The sequence below is a fragment of the Biomphalaria glabrata genome, chromosome 14 (assembly GCF_947242115.1).
Source record: "Biomphalaria glabrata chromosome 14, xgBioGlab47.1, whole genome shotgun sequence".
Classification (NCBI taxonomy): Eukaryota; Metazoa; Mollusca; class Gastropoda; family Planorbidae; genus Biomphalaria; species Biomphalaria glabrata.
The window spans coordinates 8,420,915-8,439,959 of NC_074724.1; the positions used below are offsets into that span (position 1 = coordinate 8,420,915).

The following is a 19,045-nucleotide window of genomic DNA, read 5'->3' on the forward strand; positions in this document are numbered from 1 at the left end:
TGAGCAATATACTTTCCAACCTTTTTTCCACATTAAAATCGTATACAGGCGTAATGGTTGCCAGAAGCCTCGGACTGGATTTTAATATATAAGTGGGAGGTTGGGGGAGATGTACTAAGTTCTATTACTAGGACTTAACCCACTTTTTTTTTGGCATCGTAAAATAAAATCAAGCGAACCATATAGAAAAACATTTGAAATCACGATTACAAAGAGAGTTTGTGTTATCACAAAAACTCAGAGACGGCCTCGTGGATTGCACCCATGAACCAATTATCTTCAGGTCTTGGTCTTGTTTTGATCGTTTAAATCATTTGGAAGTTTTTGTCCATACTGTACAATAGGGGGGTCCAAGTCCAACCGCAGCAGCGGTATCTGCTTATTTGTATATAAAACGTGAATTTCTTTTTATACATTTAAGTTTTCAACTTTTAGAATCAAAGGAATTTACTGCCATTTTGTTTTACTGCCGTTCGTTTTTGTATTTGTAGATCTCAGGTTGACATTTGTTTTCCTTGTTTATACAAGGCTTATAGCAACTCACTCTGTCTGGCAGTAAATTGTAATAGTCTAGTACTATTAGAAAGATACATATATTAAACATAAATGAATAACAGCACCAGGGACCAAGTTTTTTTTTTTTTTTTTTTTTTTTTCAAGAATAAAAATGCTACGAAAATAAGGGCATGCGCCGACCGAGGCTCGAACATGTGACTCTGGATTCGACACCACCGCCTAGCGATAACGCACCAAGCGAAACTAGCCTCTAGACCATCGGAATGTCCAAAAAAAAACATTCTTCTGATCCGGAGTCATTTCGCCCGTATGCAAATTACCACCCCAGTGGTCAAAGGTCACAGGCCCCAGCTAGCCCCTCCCCCACCCTCGCAGCATTGAAGCTTCTATATGTAATGTGTTTATGTTGTCCACTTGTCTTTGTGAGAGATATACAATTAGATAGAGCCATCGTTTGTCCAATACTAATACATGCCTAACGGCTGTCTGTGTCGGCTCTATCGAAGTTGTTGGTGAACGGATGCTGCGAGGGTGGGGGAGGGGCTAGCTGGGGCTCTTAAAAAAAATAAAACTTGTCCCTGGTGCTGTTATTCATTTATGTTTAATATATGTATGTATCATTTGTTTCAGCACCTAGCTTCAACTCTATGTTTACTATTAGAAAAGAAAAAATTAATTATTAAAATTTTAGGAACTAATAATAATTACTTTGTGTTCTAGAACAAAAATGGAAAAAGAGAAGTTAAGTTTCTAATGACTACTGTTGAGTGTTAAGGCTTCGTAACCTGAGTTCCTGTTTCAAATCCTGGTGAAGTCTGTTTTTTTTTTTTAATTTCGAGATTCTTAGGCGCACCTGAGTCCACCCAGCTTAAATTGGCACTATCATTATTTGGGAAAGGGAAATGTGGTTGGTCGTTTTGCTGGCCATAAGACAGCCTCGTTAACCGTGGGCCACAGAAACATAAATTTTACATCATCTGCCCTATAGACCGATGGTCTGAAAAGGGAAACTTTACTAATTAAATATTGTAATTGTTTCTTTCTGGGCTGGATCATTCTTACGCTTTATTTCAAGCTAGAAAGATTGTTTGCAATTTTTTATAATGAGTGAGAGAATGTTAACACCAATAGTTTCTTAACATTCTCGTACAGTGCTCTCTGTGATGTATACATCGTTGCGACTTTATTTAAAAGAAGTATGAGCACTCATTACTCTGTCATATTGTTTATTATATTCTAAAAGTAAATTTAATCATGCAGTTAATAACATACTATGTAATATAAAATCAAATTAGTAGAGAAATAGCTTTTATATTGTACAACTTTAATGCTTTTAACATTTAAAGAGCGCTATGGTCCAATCTCCTTTCTGGACCAGTGAGAGGAGGGGGTATCTGGGAGAAGGTTTTCCGTGCTGCTTTTAGGCACTCAAAAAACACAACTCTGCTCGAGTAGAGGTGTTGAATCTCGACCTTCCTTGATCGGTAGCCAAGCCAATCCAATGAATCCAATATTATTCATAAATATGATGGGCGGCTACTCAAGAAAATGTCGCAAGTGTTCTGTAACATATAATTATATATATGTTTCATAAACACTAACGTACAATTATAACCGTATAAAATGCAAAATAATAATAATAATAAAAAAAAGAATATCTCTCAAATCTAGAAAAAGTACATTTAGAAAAATATATTAAATCGTAGACGTAATACATAATGTTGAAAAAAAATTAAAACGCCAATGTATATCTCAAGTTTAAGACAAATTATTATAAATAAATCAAAGTATATATATTAGGTTACAATGCAGGCAATAATCAAACAAATGCCAGACACAAATAATATAACATGAAAAAAATATGCTTTGCGTTAAATGAATTTTCAAATATTAATAATATCAAATATTGTTCATATTAAATATCGTTAATATACAATATTGTAATTATCAAATATTGTTAATATCAAATATCGTTAATATAATAATATTCCAATATCAAATATTTCAATTATAAACTACTGCAAATATCAAATATTGCATATATCAAACTTATAAGGTCGCTTGCACCTCTATAGGGGTAAGTTATGACCGATTGTTATCTATGGTGTCATGTGGCCAGCACAACGACAATCCTCTTTTACTTCCCCCAAATTTGTCACGTGCCAGTTAGAGTTGGTTTAGCTCTCAGGGGGGTGTGCTACAAGCCCTGAAGTCACAGTCTACACCTACATTGGAACTTCCAGACCCCCCTCGGAAAGAAACCCAAGCGCTTCGCCTCACTGAGGTCCATCAATTATAAACAAAACAGTATTAACACAATAGTTCAATGATTCCCTAGCTATGTTCCTTGGGACCATAGTGTTCCGCGAAACCTGAATATGTGTTCCACGAGCAATTAATTAGTAGGCCGTCAAGTGAATTAAATCTCTCTAAAAATATAAGCCAAGCAGGGGCGGACTAGCTATATGGGCATTCGGGCAAATGCCCGGTGGGTTGGTACCCAAATGGGTCTGTTGGGCCACCGAAAGGGCCCGCATGGGTGCCACTAAGGCACGTATTATATTGTTAAAGGTTTTATAATATTCTCTTATAAAAGTGACTCTCTGAACGTCGTGTTTAAAGAAATGTTTTACAGACTCTACAATGTAAGACTAATTAAATCTAACACATTCTCCGATATAATGTAATAGTCTACATCCTACACTTAGCGATTAATTAGCAACATAAGGTCTATATTTCTAATTAAGATATAGTGGATGTTTACAAATATCGATACATTATCCAACTTAAAATAATGATTTTGAGGACAGGTAGACCTAGAGCTAATAGAACTGGATGCCCTGATATCCAATTTGTGGGCCAGAATGTATAGAATTGCACGGGCCGATTTTGACATCCAGTCCGCCCCTGAAGCCAAGCGTTCCACTTAATACTCAGAATGTGCGACGTTTTCCTTTAAGGAAATAGTTCAGAAAAACACTGCAATAGTCAATAGATTCTCAATAAAATTAAAACGCCAATCAGGGTCGGACTGGGTGTCAAAATCGGCCCTGGCATCTATATTTCGTCCGCCCATAAATTGTATATTATATGATGGACATCCAATTCTAGGTCAACATGTCCTCAAAATCATTCTGTCAAGTTTGATAATGTATCGATACACATGCCTATAGTGACTATAAATACTTCACTCAGAGGGCCTCTTGTAAGAGAATACTAGAAAACCTTCCACAATTTAACACGTGCCTTAGTGACATCCATGCGACATTTATCTTTTAAAACAGACGTGATTTAAAAAAAAAAAAAAAGATGATTACTGTGGTCCTACAGGCCCATTTAGGTACCGGCCCACCGGGCATTTGCCCGAATGCCCATATAGCCAGTCCGCCCCTGGCTCCAATGGTATAGCCAAGAAAACAATAATGTATTCGAAATAACAATAACAAAGCCTCCCTTTCCGTTTCCTTTATAAAAATCACACTTTGAGTTTTTAAGTTGTTTTTTTTACATAAAAATATTTATATGTTTATGAAACGCATTGAAATATATAGATTAAAATACACGAGTGTATTCAGGGCCGGAATTACGAAAGTGCAAGACTGCGCAGATGCCAAGGTTTTGACCCTAAAGGGTCTCCACATTGATAAATTTTCTCAACACAGAAAACAAACCAGGTTGGCTTCCAGGTCTTCTGGTGCGCGCTTTGGTCTGCCATTTCGACTTTCTGAATTTCAATCCCTGCCCGCAGTATTTAAGAAATGTTTAAGGCATGTATTATAAAACAAAACAAAATAGTATTAAACATAAGGGAGGAAATGGTAATGAGATTAAATCACTTATTTCAGGAGAAAAAATGCATTTATTTTAAAGATTGAGAAGTAGGGCCGAAAATTACTCGCAACTTGCAAAATTTAAAGAAAGTGTTTTTGTTTTAATTTAAGTTTAATAAAAATACATGCGCATAAGACAAAGGGTTACTGTATTAGTACATGGTATACAGGTTTATATGCAATTAATAAATAAGGCCCTACATTTTTTTTTTTTTTGTGTGACATTTTCCGGATGCATCCGCCTCGATTATTATAACGTTTTCTGTACTCCATTTTTAATTCGCCTAAACATAACTTTAAAAAACAACTCCTCTCGGCCTTTTTAATCCATCCTACTTGACTTGCAGTTCAGCTGAATGACCCTTGACGGAGCAACAGTTGCACCATTGCAATAAGTTTTTTAGAAGAGCTTCTTAAGGCATTGCTTTTTTTGGAGTCTGTACCATCAACGTCAGCCATTCTGTTCATTACAGCTAAACACAAATCATGATACGCAAAACTAATGGCTTTCATGAGGCAGGTGTAGTCTTGTGTACGCTGTTCATCCAGAAGATGTACCGTATCATGTGCGGGAGCGCTTATTAGGGATAATCCCTCATTAACATTTCTTACATTCTCGTTAGCATTATGTAGCAGCAGATCCTGGGATAGAGCGTCATTCTCTAATGCTGTAGTAGGCAGCAGAAAAGAAGAATAGTCATCTATACCCTGTCCATCTATGTTTGCATTTTTTCTTATGAAGAGCTCAACTTCTTTTGAGTTACTATTGAAAGACTCTTGAAGCTGGGATAAAGTTTCTAAATGATCAGTGGAGTTGTTTTGATTATCAATAAGCGGGTAATCGCACCTATCGGTTTTAGACAATCCCCCACAGTACTTAAGCAGCATTTCTTTTAAATCTTTCTGACCAAGTTTACTTGCTTTCATTGGAGCTGTTTCATTGTCATTGTCCGTTTCTCTGGAGTTTGCTCCATTGTTCAACAACGCGATCTTTGTTTCGTAATGATTGTGAGTTACAGATTTGTCGAGGCTTGTCTCTCCTAGATTGTCTTTGGCGTTGATGTCCGCACCGTGTTCCACCAAAAGATGTATCATTTGACTACATCCTTGTTTTGCCGCTATGTGTAAAGCAGTCTCTCCAGTCAGGCTGCGCGCTTTAACACTAGCTCCTTTTTCAATGAAGAACTTAGCCAACTGAATATGACCATTCTGAATTACTTTCATCAGTACTGAAAATCCACTTTTGTCTGTAGTTTCTAATTTAGCGCCATTTTTTAATAACATGTCAACCGTTGTTTTATACCCGTTGGAGGCAGCTTTCATTAGAGGCGTTTCGCCATTGTTGTTACACACTTCGATATCATCTGCACCAGACTTTAACAAATGCAAGACTGCTGCAGAAGATCCCCGGGACGAAGCAACCAGAAGTGCTGTGTCACCAGATTTATCTTTGATGTTGATATTAGCACCATATTGAACTAACAAAATCATTGCGACCTTTTGTTTGTGGAACGCGGCCAGCATAAGGGCTGTTCGCCCATCGTCGTTGACGCCATCGATGATTCGTGTTATGTTCAAGATGAATTTGAGTAAATTTGTCTGGCCACGAGAAGTTGCAAGCATTAAAGCGTTATTACCGTGTTGATGCTCAAATTTAACATTAACTTCTTTTTCCAAGCCCAACATCAACATCGCTACATCTGTCTGATCATGCAGAATACTAATTAGTAAAGCTGTATTCCCAGCATTACATCTGCGATCTATCTCTGGCCCTTTTTGCAATAGGTATTGGACAATTTCTGGATGGCCATTCTTACTAGCTTCCATTAAAGCATTAAAACCCTTGCTATTTACATCGTTCACATTAGCACCGAATTCGCATAATGTTTTAACTATAGTTCTATGGCCGTGCACAGCTCCTAACATTAGTGCTGTTCGTCCATCCCGATCTTTGGCATCAATGAATGCCCCTTTTTCTATCAAGACTCTAGCTATGTCATTGTTGCCTGTTATGGAAGCTGTCATCAATGGAGTAACGCCTTGATTGTCAGCTAGGTTAATATCAGTCCCAAACCTGACTAAATCTTCTACTATGGATCGAGATGATGATTGTACAGCCAAGATTAAAGCCGTCTGCCCATTTAGGTTTTGACTATTTGGTTGTGCTTTTGAAAGTAATAAAAAATATAAAATTTCGTTGTGTCCTTTCTGGGCACTGTACATTAAAGCGTTTCCACCGAATGCATTACACAGATCAATTTTAGCTCCATTAGCACACAGTACTCGGACGTTGTCCAGGTGGCCCAGAGAGGCAGAAATCATCAATGCCTTGATGCCTTCATTGTTTTGATCATCGAGACTGCAGCCTTTTGCGATTAAACTTAAAAGGATTTCCGGGCAATTGTGAAACGATGCGAACATCAGAGCTGTCTCATTGTTGATGTTCCTAGCATTGACATCAGCACCGTTAGCCAAAAGAAACTCCACAGACTTCTGCTGACATTGAGCGCAAGCCAGCATCAGAGAACTGTTTAAACATTCGTCGACATCGTTTATCTTGGCCGATCTAGCCAGCAACGTTTTCATCACGTCAATGGAACCATTCAAAGCGGCTTTCATTAGTGGAGTCTGCTGTACTATATTTTTGTCGTTCACTTCTAGGCCGAAGTCCAACAGAGTTTCTACAACTTGGCTATTTTTTGGGGAGACTGCATGAAAAAGCGCGGTCTCCCCTCGTTCTGTTTTGGCCTCTAAAATATCACCGCCGTTCTTCAACACTTTCACTACTTCTAGGTGTCCATCTTTGGAAGCACGCATCAAAAGAGTTTCGCCATTTTCTTTAAAATATTTATCAAAAATGCTTTCATCGCATAATGTTAAGAAAATATTTGTTCCCGAACTCCAACCTTTTTTTGCTGAAACTTTGACCAGCTTTGCAGCAATGTATGGAGTCGGGTTGGGTACAACGAAAGAAGCGAGACTTAGAATGGTCCCTGTATTCATTTTAATACACCGTTAAATAGAAACGTATGCAATGTGGATTTTAAAAATCTCCTATAATATTTAAATTAAAATGAAGATTTTTTTTTCTATTAACTCTTTCTCTCCGTAATTATATTCTAGTGGAATCAACGCTGGTATCGTCAGTTAGGAGAGAAAGAGTTAACCTATTTCTTTTTATCATTTTTTTCTATTGAATGCATTCCTCTAAAAGTTAAAAAAATTATAATGCTTGCGTCATGTACATATAGTACATATAGTTATGTGTGTCAGCATTGAAAAAAAAAAACAAGTACATTAATCAAAGAGACTTCAAACTATCAAATTCTTAATTTATGATGACATAGCTTACAATACAGCCGACATTATAACAACTGTCTGAGTTAAGGTAAACTTAGTGATGTCAGACATACATTTCATTCTTTAAATAATATATGTATGTATCACATTTGCTTCAGCACCTAGCTTCACCTCTATGTTTAGTTATGTCAGACATACATTTCATTCTTTAAATAATATATGTATGTATCACATTTGTTTCAGCACCTAGCTTCACCTCTATGTTTAGTGATGTCAGGTACACAAATATTGAAGATTTTGTTGCATTCCACTTAAGTACAACTATTCGTAAAAAAAATAAATAATTTTTCGTTTCTTTTTCTAGTCATGTGTTATATTTATATAATAACAATAAATGGCAATGTCTGTGATTTCAAAGAATAACGATGACTGCCTTGTTTCACATCATGACCCAAACGTTGTTTTTTTTCCACATCATGAGGTAGACAAAGCCGTTGTCCCCAGGGCTTTTATTTTCTGTGTCTGTCTTATACAAGGGCTTTCATTCTTTACTTATTGCTTTAAAAAGTATTCCTTAGAAGGAGTCAAACAGGTACATAAATTTCAGATATAGTTACTTCTCTTGACCATTTCTTATTCATTCTGTTTTCACAGAAAATGTTGATCAAACGAATCAGTGAAGTAGACCTGAAACATAATAAAACCATATGATATATATTTGTTTTCAATTTTGCTACTAATATTATATAAATAAATAAATAAATATATATATATTTATCTATCTATCTATCTATCTATCTATCTATCTATCTATCTATCTATCTATCTATCTATCTATCTATCTATATCTATTTATATATCTATATCTATATATCTATATCTATATCTATCTATCTATCTATCTATCTATCTATCTATCTATCTATCTATATATATATATATATATATATATATATATATATATATATATATATATATATACAAGGGGGGTGTTACGGTTGTAGCGCAGCACGGTGTGCATGAATAATGGTGCGAATTTGTGTAATGAATGGGAAGGGAGGGAAGGGATGTTAAAAAAAGGGGAAGCGGGGAGAAATGGACAGGAAGAGAAATGAAATGATCATGTTTACAGAACTTGTTGTAATATTAAAGTATTTCTAGAGTAAAACCTGAGAGTGTTTTATTATTTCGAAGAGTCTTGTGTCGTAACATATTCAGTGCTTCCCAAACTGTGTTTTGCAGAACCCTGATGTTCCGCGACATCTGAACAGGTACGTGTTATACGCCCTAATGCAATAATTAACTAGCAGGTCACTACGTGAATTAGTCTCTCTAAAATACCAATAATTAGTTGACTAATTAGTATATTTTTAGTTCATACCTGTTTTGTTAGATACAATAACTGTTCTTTAGAAAGTTTTTACTTCGTCCAATAATGGGTGTCGGAGACATAACAGGTTCCGTTCTCTATGGAAACGAAACCCCACATATTTAGACGAATCACTAAAGGTTTAATTTCCGTTGTTGGTAGCTAACAAAATAATTAATTACCAGTAACTGATTGAGTAATTGGTTACTTTTTTATTCATATATGTGTTGTCTATACCAATAAATCATTGTGCAACGTTTCCACTTGACCTGAGAATGAGTGTAAAGGAAGACAGACAGACAGAAAGACAGACTGAGTTGATGAAAGCTGTGTAAAGAAAAAAACAAATTGCATCCTTAGACGGCCAGCATTCTGCCACGCCTCCCACTCGCTAGGCATATGTTTGCCCTTAAATTATAGAAGCCCTAGTGCCCAGAACATTTTTATTTTCTGTAGCTATAATGTTCTATTGTGTGTGTGTGTACAAATCTTAAGACACAAGTTCATATTCATAATAAAGAAAAAATCGTTTTTATTGTTTTACACATACATTTGAATTTATTATTATTTTAAAAATGTTTATTCGTTACAAAGATCGATTAATAATTACTTAAGTCAAATACTTTGTAAGCACACTCATTCTTTAAAAAAAAAATCCTTACCTTATGTTACTTGTCAATGAAAAAACATTTTTTTCTGTTTTTCTTTAAAAGCTACTTTTTCACATTTTTTTGTAAAGTAGAGAACTTTGAAGATTGCTTTTAAATTTCTTGGCCACTTTCTGAGTTTTTCAAGTTTAAAGGGTCTTTGTCTGAATAAGAATGAAAATTGAAAAGTGTATGGTTGATCGAGCGACTATGTATGCATATAAGTAAGATAAGTATAACGCGTAGCAGTGGCACCACTAAGGTTGGTGTCACCCGGTGCAAACAGCATCCCTCGCACCCCGTTTATTGACGCGTATGACATGCAGACCAAAGTGTTAATTGCTATTTAAAACTGGTTACACCAATAGGTTGCCTGGTCGTGCGGTTTGCGCTCTGGACTGTCGTTCAGATTTATCCACGGTCGAGGCTTCAAACCCTGCCCGCTCCCATTCCCCGTCCTCCTGTGGGAGATTTGGACTAGGAAGTAAACTATCTTCAATTGTGAAGGAAGGTGGAGATAGAATAACAAGGTCTAAATAAACAAACAAAAACCTATCTTAATGGTTCAATAAGATAAATCTAAAGTCTTTTTTGTTTCGAGAGAAAGAAGGACAGCAAGGAACGGTAGGGCCTACTTTGTAACACTGTCAACACCAACAAAACAAAAAACAACTAAACCATATCTAAAAGCATTGTAAAGATAAATCTAGATCTATTGCCATTTCCCTACACTTAAAATTTGGCAAATATTTTATTGCAACTAGTAAAACCGAATTAAGAGAGAACAAAATACCAAGATCAATCTTGAAAGGGCAACGGTAAGGGGCTGAAGTAAGGTTTTCGTAGTTGGCAAGGGGAGGGGGGAGCGCAATATGAATTGGGTCTTTCTAAATCAAGTCAAAAGTCTATGTCGGAGAAATTAAGATAAGCAGATTAAAAAACAACAAAATGTGGTTGTGCCAGAGAGCGAAAGGAGGGAGAGAGAGAGAGAGAGACAGAGATAGAGAGAGAGAGACAGAGAGAGAGAGAGAGACATAGAGAGAGAGAGAGAGAGAGAGCGGGCCGTGAAATTTCATTGCGACAGATATACTAAATCACGGGCTAAAAGTATTTACATCCTTCGAATGTGACCCCCTTTAAAGAATTCTAAAAAAAAAAAAAAAAAAGGATTGTTCCGGCTATAAAAAACAATTTAAAGCCTGGAAACAAATTTACGAGAGTAGGTAGCCGGTGTCTACTGCTGGTTACCATATATTCCAGGACAACTGATTATGTCTCCAGTAAGTGATAACAGTTCTGCGTGACCAATATCTGAGTTCGGTTGTGTAAGGTAATATGAAACGCAAGCAAAAAAAACATTGCATAGGTAGTGGAGGGTTTATACTCAGTACTACTTTTGATAAAGACACATAACGAAACCCTAACTCTAACGCTAACGTCATATCATAACTTAAAATAAAACTTTTGAGAAAATTACCTTAAAACGTATCACTCACACATATACATCCACTCACGGTCTCACCTATGCTGTGATGCTTTGGGTGCGACTGCTTAGCACAGTCCTTGTTTTCCGCGAAAATACTTTCCTTCTTCTTAAGTATATCAGATAAGTAATAATTGGGTATCTCAGAGATGAAATAGATTTGGGTGAATTCCCGATCTGCTGCAGAGAGCAGAGTACTCGTTCCTGTGCAGGTGTTCACTAAATTAATGGTGCAGTGGCTGATGCTTGTGGAAGCTATTTCTTGGAGCAGAAATATTAATAGAATGCAATTTAAAGATGCTAACTTACTTAGTTTAAAAGACTAATCTTCAAAGGATTAAAATGACTAAAAACTAAAAAAATAATTCTTAGATAATGCATGACACTTTTATGCTATAGTTGAGATATTAAAGGAAAGAGGGGGGGGGGGGGCTTATTGATTAAGCGCTTGAATTTCGAACCTGGTGTCCTGGGTTCAATTCTTGGTGCTTTAAATGTGATACCTAGGTTTCTTCTATAGCATCTCAAGCAAACCACCTAAGCAGCTTGATAAAGTATAGTGTGATGTGCTCTTAATTAAAGGCTAGAAAAAAAAAGGTTGTATAACTAAAAACACGTAATTTTTCTTTATTTAATCAGTATTTGTTTAAACTTTCCATATGACAAAGAAATATTGTTTTCTAAATGTTCTGATAATAATATAGAACATATATCTATATTTGCAAAGCCTATATCAAATCACTCTGTCTGTCTGTCAGGCAAAAAGTGTGTACATCTTTTTTCAACCATTAACCTTTCTCGGATCAAGTTAAAACTTAGCACAACTATTCATTTAACCTTGAAAGACATGAAACAATAAAAAAAAAAAACAATTGTTTAATTAATTGTTTCTAATTAATGATTGATATAAAAAAATTGAGAATAAATGCTACTTCATAAGAGATGTGGATGTTTGTATGTATTTATTTCCTATATAACGCCTGACACTTTTCTTCCTCCTCTTTCTGATGACCAATTTGAAATTTTGCATCATTATTCATAGTCGACAAAAATACACGAATCAATTAAAACAAATACTAACCAATTAGTTGATCGATTATTACTAATTAATTAATTTTGTTTTATTTACAATAAAGAGGGCTAAACCCAGTAAATTTTTAAACATCGGCAACTATATGTGTCTCTCCATTTAATAAGCTTTCTGTTTTTGAAAATAAACTATTTTCTATTGGTTGTTTCCCTTACATGTTCAACTCTTCATTTTGCTGTAAATATCCCCAGTCCCATTCATCATCATCACTCCTTTGAGTTCCTCGTGGAACATAGGGCCTCGACAAAAACACGCCACTCTCCACGGTCTCTTGCTAGTTTTTGTATGGTTTCCCAGCTCTTCCCGGTCTTCTCTGCTTCTTCAAGTACACTGCGTCGCCATGTTCTTTTTGGTCTTCCTCTGCGTCTTCTTCCCTGGGGGTTCCACTCTAAGGCCTGCCTAGCTCTGTGGTTGGTATTTTTTCTAAGGGTGTGCCCAGTCCCATTACTAAATATATTAAAAACGCTTATATCGATTCTCTTTTGGACACGCCAGTTCTCCAACAGCTAAAGTCGAATCTAGCTGATATTTTGAGCGATTATTTCTTTAACATAACAACACAGATAAACAATTCGGTGATTAACTCTACAGGCAATTAATTACTTTGGTATGTCGAGCTAGGGAAAAAAATTGCACTTGGTGGTTTACGTTGAGTTAGTCCCCTTTATAGGTCGCTACTTTAAAGTAATTTTCAAACAAAAAAAATCATAACTGTACAATCTTCTATAAGATACAGCAGCTCAGTTGGGTAGGCGTGAGTCATGGATTCAAATTTAAGTTCGCTGGCTGAGTGGTAAAGCGCATGGCTTCCTGGTGAACACTTAGATTTTTAATTTCTAGTCATCTAGCCAGGTTTAAGTTATTTTTTTTTTTTGTATAACGTTCAAACTAGATTGCTTATTCTTTATTCTACTCACATAGACTACTTCAAAGTGACGAATGACAGATGACATCTTATATTTATGTCCGTTCTTCGCAATGCTGTTCTCATTGTCATATAAATATACTACATGAATAGGCAAATAGAAAGTGTTAATCAATGCAAGTTATACAGTCAGTTCAAACTGTGTTTATTTTGATATTTAGTTAAAAGCAGTACAATATGTAAGACAAAATATCTACAATCTAAAGCAACAAAGCATCTGTATATATGTATGCATGTATGTACGAGCATATTTGTGTATGTATGTATATATGTATGTATGGATGGATGGATGAATGGATGAATATATATCTCAAATAAAAAACAAAACCATTTGACCAATCTTGATAAAGTTCATTCAATCACGGCTGAGACCTTAGTGTATGTTTAATATTCCTCTCACAAGCAAGGGGGCCTAGAAATAGAAATAAGTACCTAATTCTATCTCTTTTATAGAATGAAACTTTTTAACAAATTGAGTAAATCCTTTTTCACAGTATTTTATATTTGATATAAATATGTCTGCTGAACGGGTAAACCCATTTTCACACTCTACTTTCATTTTCGTGGCAATAAAATAAAATAAGAAGGGAACATTAAGGCATGTTTGACAGATGTAAATTCAATCCAAAAGATCAGTAATATCAAAAATAGGGCCCGCAGACAACGGGACATACAGTAACAGTAATTACGTATTTATTTCGTAATTATACACAATCTTTCCTAGTGCATATTAGATATCTACATTTATATTATGGTTTTATAATATTATCAAAAGCACTGTTAGACTTAGACTTACGAATAAAAATAAAATTATGGTATGTCGCCGAGCTAAATAGGTTGAGAACCGAAAGAGAGGCCAACTTACTCTACACCGAGTGTCACACTTTAGTCTTGGTTCGTTCCTCCATCTTATTTTACTTTGAATAAATTCTTTCTGCCTGCTTTTTAATAGGATGAATACGAATTTGTTTTGTGGAGCTACGAAAGCACGATTTGTGTTTGGATTCTACCTTGAAACATGCGGTGGGAGCTTCGAGCTGTCTTGGAGAATGGGTACCAAAATACTTTTTTTTGGGCCGAATGTTGAGAAACACTGTTCTTAATTATATTATAGAAATATTTTTATGAATCTCCTTTTGTTATATATCTCTATCTATTTATCTATCTATCTATCTATCTATCTATCTATCTATCTATCTATCTATCTATCTATCTATCTATCTATCTATCTATCTATCTATCTATCTATCTATCTATCTACCTACCTACCTACTACCTATCTATCTATCTATAAAAAATGTTTGTAAAATGTTTTACATGTTTAGGATGTTCCTTTAGAATGATGATAATTTACTTACTAGTCCAAGCCTCCGCAGGACGACGGGGGATGGGAGCGGGCAGGGTTAGAACTCGGGACCATTGATAAGTCCGAACGACAGTCCAGAAAGCAAACCGCACGACCAGGCAGTCATATGTGTGTGTGTGTGTGTGTGAGGGTGTATTTATACATAGAGTTACGATTATGACTTGAAAAAAAAATGCCTGCCCCTCTAAAAAAAATTAGATCCGCAAGTGGTCAAAGGTCAAATATGTATGGCAAAGTAACTATGTCATATGTTTAAATCGTCTAATTATAGATGCAAGTTTCGTAATTTTGGCAACAAAAACTCCTTTAAGATTAGGATTTATATAATGATAATTCATTGGATTTTACTTGCTTTTTGGAAAGTGTATTTTTATTGACACATTTTAGTTAAAGTTTTGCGTTATGGCTGAATATTCAACACATTACAAAATGTCAACTTTAAAGGTATACACGTAATAAAAAGCGACATGAAGCTCTTCAAAATCGACACTAACATCTGAGAAAAAATGGCACTGGGTAGATCCATTTGAAGGAAGGGTCGTGGATTGCAGACGCCATACACAACAGTAGAAGAAAGAACGGTAAAAACACAACGACGCCTGGTGATTACAGATGCCCAACCTTTGAACGCAGCTGTGTATCAATGATTGACAAACAAGAAGTTGCAAAAGGAAAATATTAACTCTACAGTCACAAAATGCCACAGATTTAATGTATTCAACCTCATCTTTGCTCGTGAGTTGTTTAACATTTTGGTTTGCACAAATTTCTGTAGAGTCTCAGTACTTTGGTGTTACATACGAAAGACAGAAATATGGCGACACCTTGCAGGCCATTGAGGATGATATAGATAAACCTGTTGAAAAAAAAAACACAATGTAATTTTTAGCTTGATTTAAGAGAGTACATGTAAAACAGTGTATTGCAGTAGTTTAAAACGATTTCTAAGAGAAATCTAGGTGAAGACAAAAAGGTTGATATGTTCATTAACAAGGGTTAATAAGTGGTAGTGTTGTACAATGTGTGTTTATTGCTTATGTTTGTTTTGTGAGTCTGGTAATGGATGCTAAAATTTCTAAAAGTGTAATTAGTATTATAACGTTCGATTTGTATACTCATTGCGTTTCCAGCTTGGTCATTGTATTCCTTACCTAAGCACGTTATTGTCTAAGGCTTCAGATACAACAGCGACTGCCCAGAAAGCTCCAGTGACTGAAGAGAGTCTGGCGTAGACAAACCAATCGTTTTGTGGGCGGTCTTGATTGAGTGAAGATTGCATACTACGAACTACATAGATGTTGTAGACAGTAATAGCAAAAAACACAATGTTACATAGAGTAACAACTGACAGAGGACCGACTACCGTCAAGCCTGAAAAAAAATTGACTCTTGATTAATAAGAAATTTGTTCATCATTATGTTACAAAAAAACTGAACATTTAATGTATATCCTTAAAGCAGTGATGCTCAACATTATTCGGCTATCGGATCACTCGTGTCTCGGGCCACATCAACAAGATGGTTAAAAAAGGGAATAGCGAAGAAAGCCGTGAATCTAGTATTTACATAAAACAATGTGAATTGTGAAGTTTATCCAAAACAAACTTTTAATTATCTGGCTGCATAGATGAGACACCAAGTCGGAGCACTGCATCTAGAATTCTAAATATTCGTCTGAGAGATGATTACGTCAAATTGGTATCAGGTGAGTCATTCCTTAAAAGATCTTGTCCGCACCAATAAGTGCTTCTAACGATTGTAATCATAGTTAATGCTTGTTTTTGGGTATTTAGAAAAGTTTCTGCAAACTAAACGGGGTAGAAATCAATTGGCTGCACCGCTTGAATTTTGTAAAGCAGGGGAAGTGGGAAGAGTGGTCGAGAGGCTAAGTGCGCTTGAACTTGCCTTGGCTAGCTATGAAGGGGGTTCGAGGTTCGACACCCGACTCGATCAGAGTTGTGTTTACCGAGCGCCTAAAGGCAGCTCGGAAAACATTGATACCCCCGCACCCCACTTCTCCAAAAATGAGATTGGACCATAGCGCTCTGAGCATGCTATAAGGATGAAAGTAGCGCTTTATAAAACAAAAAATTATAATTATTATTATGTCAATCATTTTCCTTTGCAGATCTGACTGGGCCATTTCATTTTTAAAGACGAGCAGTGTTAAATCTGAACTCGATCATTATCATTATTATCAAGACTAAACACCTTGTCACCTAGGTTGTTGAATAATACCTCTTGCCGTCAACAGCTACTCGCATTAATTTCTCCCAAAGGAAGAGGAACATTTTCTGTGATGGTTGAAACTACTTTAAAACACTTTGTCAGTATTAGTTCTATTGATGCACTTCAAAGCTACCAAATTTAATAATGTCTCAAACCAACAATGTCGCCTTATTGATTAATGTGTTTGGTTTCATAAACCTGTTTAATGTTATGTCTTTTAAAATAGTCGCTCTGTCTTTATAAAACAAATATGTTCGCTTTTCATCGGTACCAATCTATTTACCTTAAATAGGAGAATAATATTTTTTTCAAACATCTTTTTTTGTGGAAAGGATATATTCTACACTTTGTCGCCGTCGGACGAAATCCCGTCGCGGGCCGGATGTGGCCCGAGGTCCCTATGTTGGGCATCACTGCTTTAGAGCATCAACATACCTACAAGGTATGCAGAGTTTAAAAAACACTCGAAGTTTCCATAACCAATATCTTTCCCGTTGGACTTGAAGTAACTAAACGCTGCTGTTGAGGGGATGACAGTAGATGGAACAGCGAGTGACACGATAATTTTCTTCCACAGTCCTGGGAAACTATCTTTTAAAGGTGAAGGTCTTGTTTTGGCTGCGAAGACTTTAAACATGTGCGAGCTACAGATGAAGCTCCATGAAAACATCCACAGCCAAAGAAAATGAGTGATCATGCCAAGAACTTTACACAGAGCGCCGGATTTAGGTCTAGAAAAATATTAAAATTATTATTATTATTTAAGAAACGAACGATTATTATTATTATTATTATTATGATTATTGTGGTTATTATTATTATTATTATTATTATGTTATAAATGAACGAGTAGTTATTCTCTGGCGCTGCCAGGGTCGAGTTTCGTTAAAGAGAAACACAATTCATCGTAATCCCTTTAACAGCTTCCACTGAGGAATTTCCTGGTGATGTGGCAGGTCTGCAGCAGTACCGACCTCTGACAGGCGACGAGGATGTTCCTAGGAATGTTAAGGGCCTTGAAGGTATCTGTGAGGTCAGTTATTATTATACCCTCGGTTGATATAACAATGGGGTATATTGTTATTTTGGATAACTTCCATTAACGCTTAACCACCAAGCCTAGGTTCCCATATTTTCTTTGTTTTTCTATCTCGGTTTTTCTTAAATTATGAGACAGTGGTACGGCGATGTCGATAATAGTATCGTTTTATTTTTCTTTTTTATCAACGAACAGAAAAATCACAGCGATTTGTCGATCAGTATAAGGCTTGTTTCAGTACAGCAGATGTTAAGTAGACTCGAAAACCACTTGTGTCAAGTATTTATAATAAGGAGTATCCTTACCGATCAGATTGTGGGTCGAAGCCAAGTTTTGGTGTATTAACTTTGCCACTTGGTTATGGAGACCTAAGTAGGCTGATTCTGATAGAACTGAACATCCTGCCATAATTTGTTCATCCGACTAACCCACATTTCCACATTTCCGGCATTTGTCGACAACATTGAAATTTTGGATATGCTTCTCCTAATTTTCTGTCCTAATTACTCTGTCCTGTATTGCTGTAACAAAGCCTTCTGTTTCAGGGTAGAGATGACCTGCTTTGAGCCATGCTAAGGAAGCAGCCTTGTCGATGTTGTCCCCATCTAATATAGCCGGAAATAGTCCGTGGAGGTGTTTTCCTTCCCATTGGCGAATCTCATGCACTATGTCGTCCAAACCGACATTGACATCAGCATTGTGTAGGTTCAGAGGGGTTGCTTCGGAGTCATATTAGAAAGGAAACTAATTTATTGCTAGAGGCGAGCAGTTTTGATCGTATTTTTAAAACTTGCATCTTACACAATTTGAAGATGTTCTGCAATCCACGACCCACATCCTTCCTGGGCAGGTATAACCTTATGGTGTAGTCACTGTAGGACTTGCGATATAAGCATCGAAATTTGGTTAGTTATTTTCCAGTGAGCCTGTCAATGTCATGTAGGTCGGTATCAGTCCATTTGATGACACCGAACGTGTAAAGGAGCACTGGGACGGCCCAGCTGTTTATTGCAGACAATTTGGTGTTGAGAATTTTATTTATTTTTTGCTTATATTTGGCAAGAAAGTCCTCTTTTAATAATAATTATTATTATTCGTTGAATACGATTGAAGTTCTCATAATCTACGACTTTTTATAGTCTATGGTTTGTTTTTCTATGTTGGTGTATGATTAATAGTCTCACCTGCTTTTGAAACCTTTCAAAAAAAATCTAATCCTTGAAAACGTCAGAGATAAATCGAAAGAGGGAG

General features: G+C 36.1%; 2 protein-coding genes across 5 annotated transcripts in view; both read right to left on the bottom strand.

Annotated features, from left to right (window-relative positions):
- The window catches only part of LOC106053117 (collagen alpha-1(XIV) chain-like), a 230,872-nt gene that overhangs the window by 17,365 nt on the left and 194,462 nt on the right, over nucleotides 1–19,045 (bottom strand). The window lies entirely within an intron of this gene.
- On the bottom strand, nucleotides 1,730–11,278 carry LOC106079570 (ankyrin repeat domain-containing protein 50-like). Of its 4 annotated transcripts, none has more exons than XM_056010685.1 (4): nucleotides 11,140–11,278; nucleotides 9,678–9,826; nucleotides 7,893–8,333; nucleotides 1,730–7,807 (listed from the first exon to the last, which is right to left on the bottom strand). In XM_056010685.1, exon 4 carries the CDS (start codon nucleotides 7,347–7,349, stop codon nucleotides 4,695–4,697), a length of 2,655 nt encoding a protein of 884 aa, XP_055866660.1. In that variant the 5' UTR covers nucleotides 7,350–7,807; nucleotides 7,893–8,333; nucleotides 9,678–9,826; nucleotides 11,140–11,278; the 3' UTR covers nucleotides 1,730–4,694. The 4 variants fall into 4 exon arrangements, with proteins under 4 accessions (XP_055866660.1, XP_055866659.1, XP_055866661.1 ...); XM_056010684.1 differs by adding an exon at nucleotides 9,028–9,113 and having other exon boundaries at nucleotides 1,730–8,333; XM_056010686.1 differs by having other exon boundaries at nucleotides 1,730–8,333; nucleotides 11,185–11,274.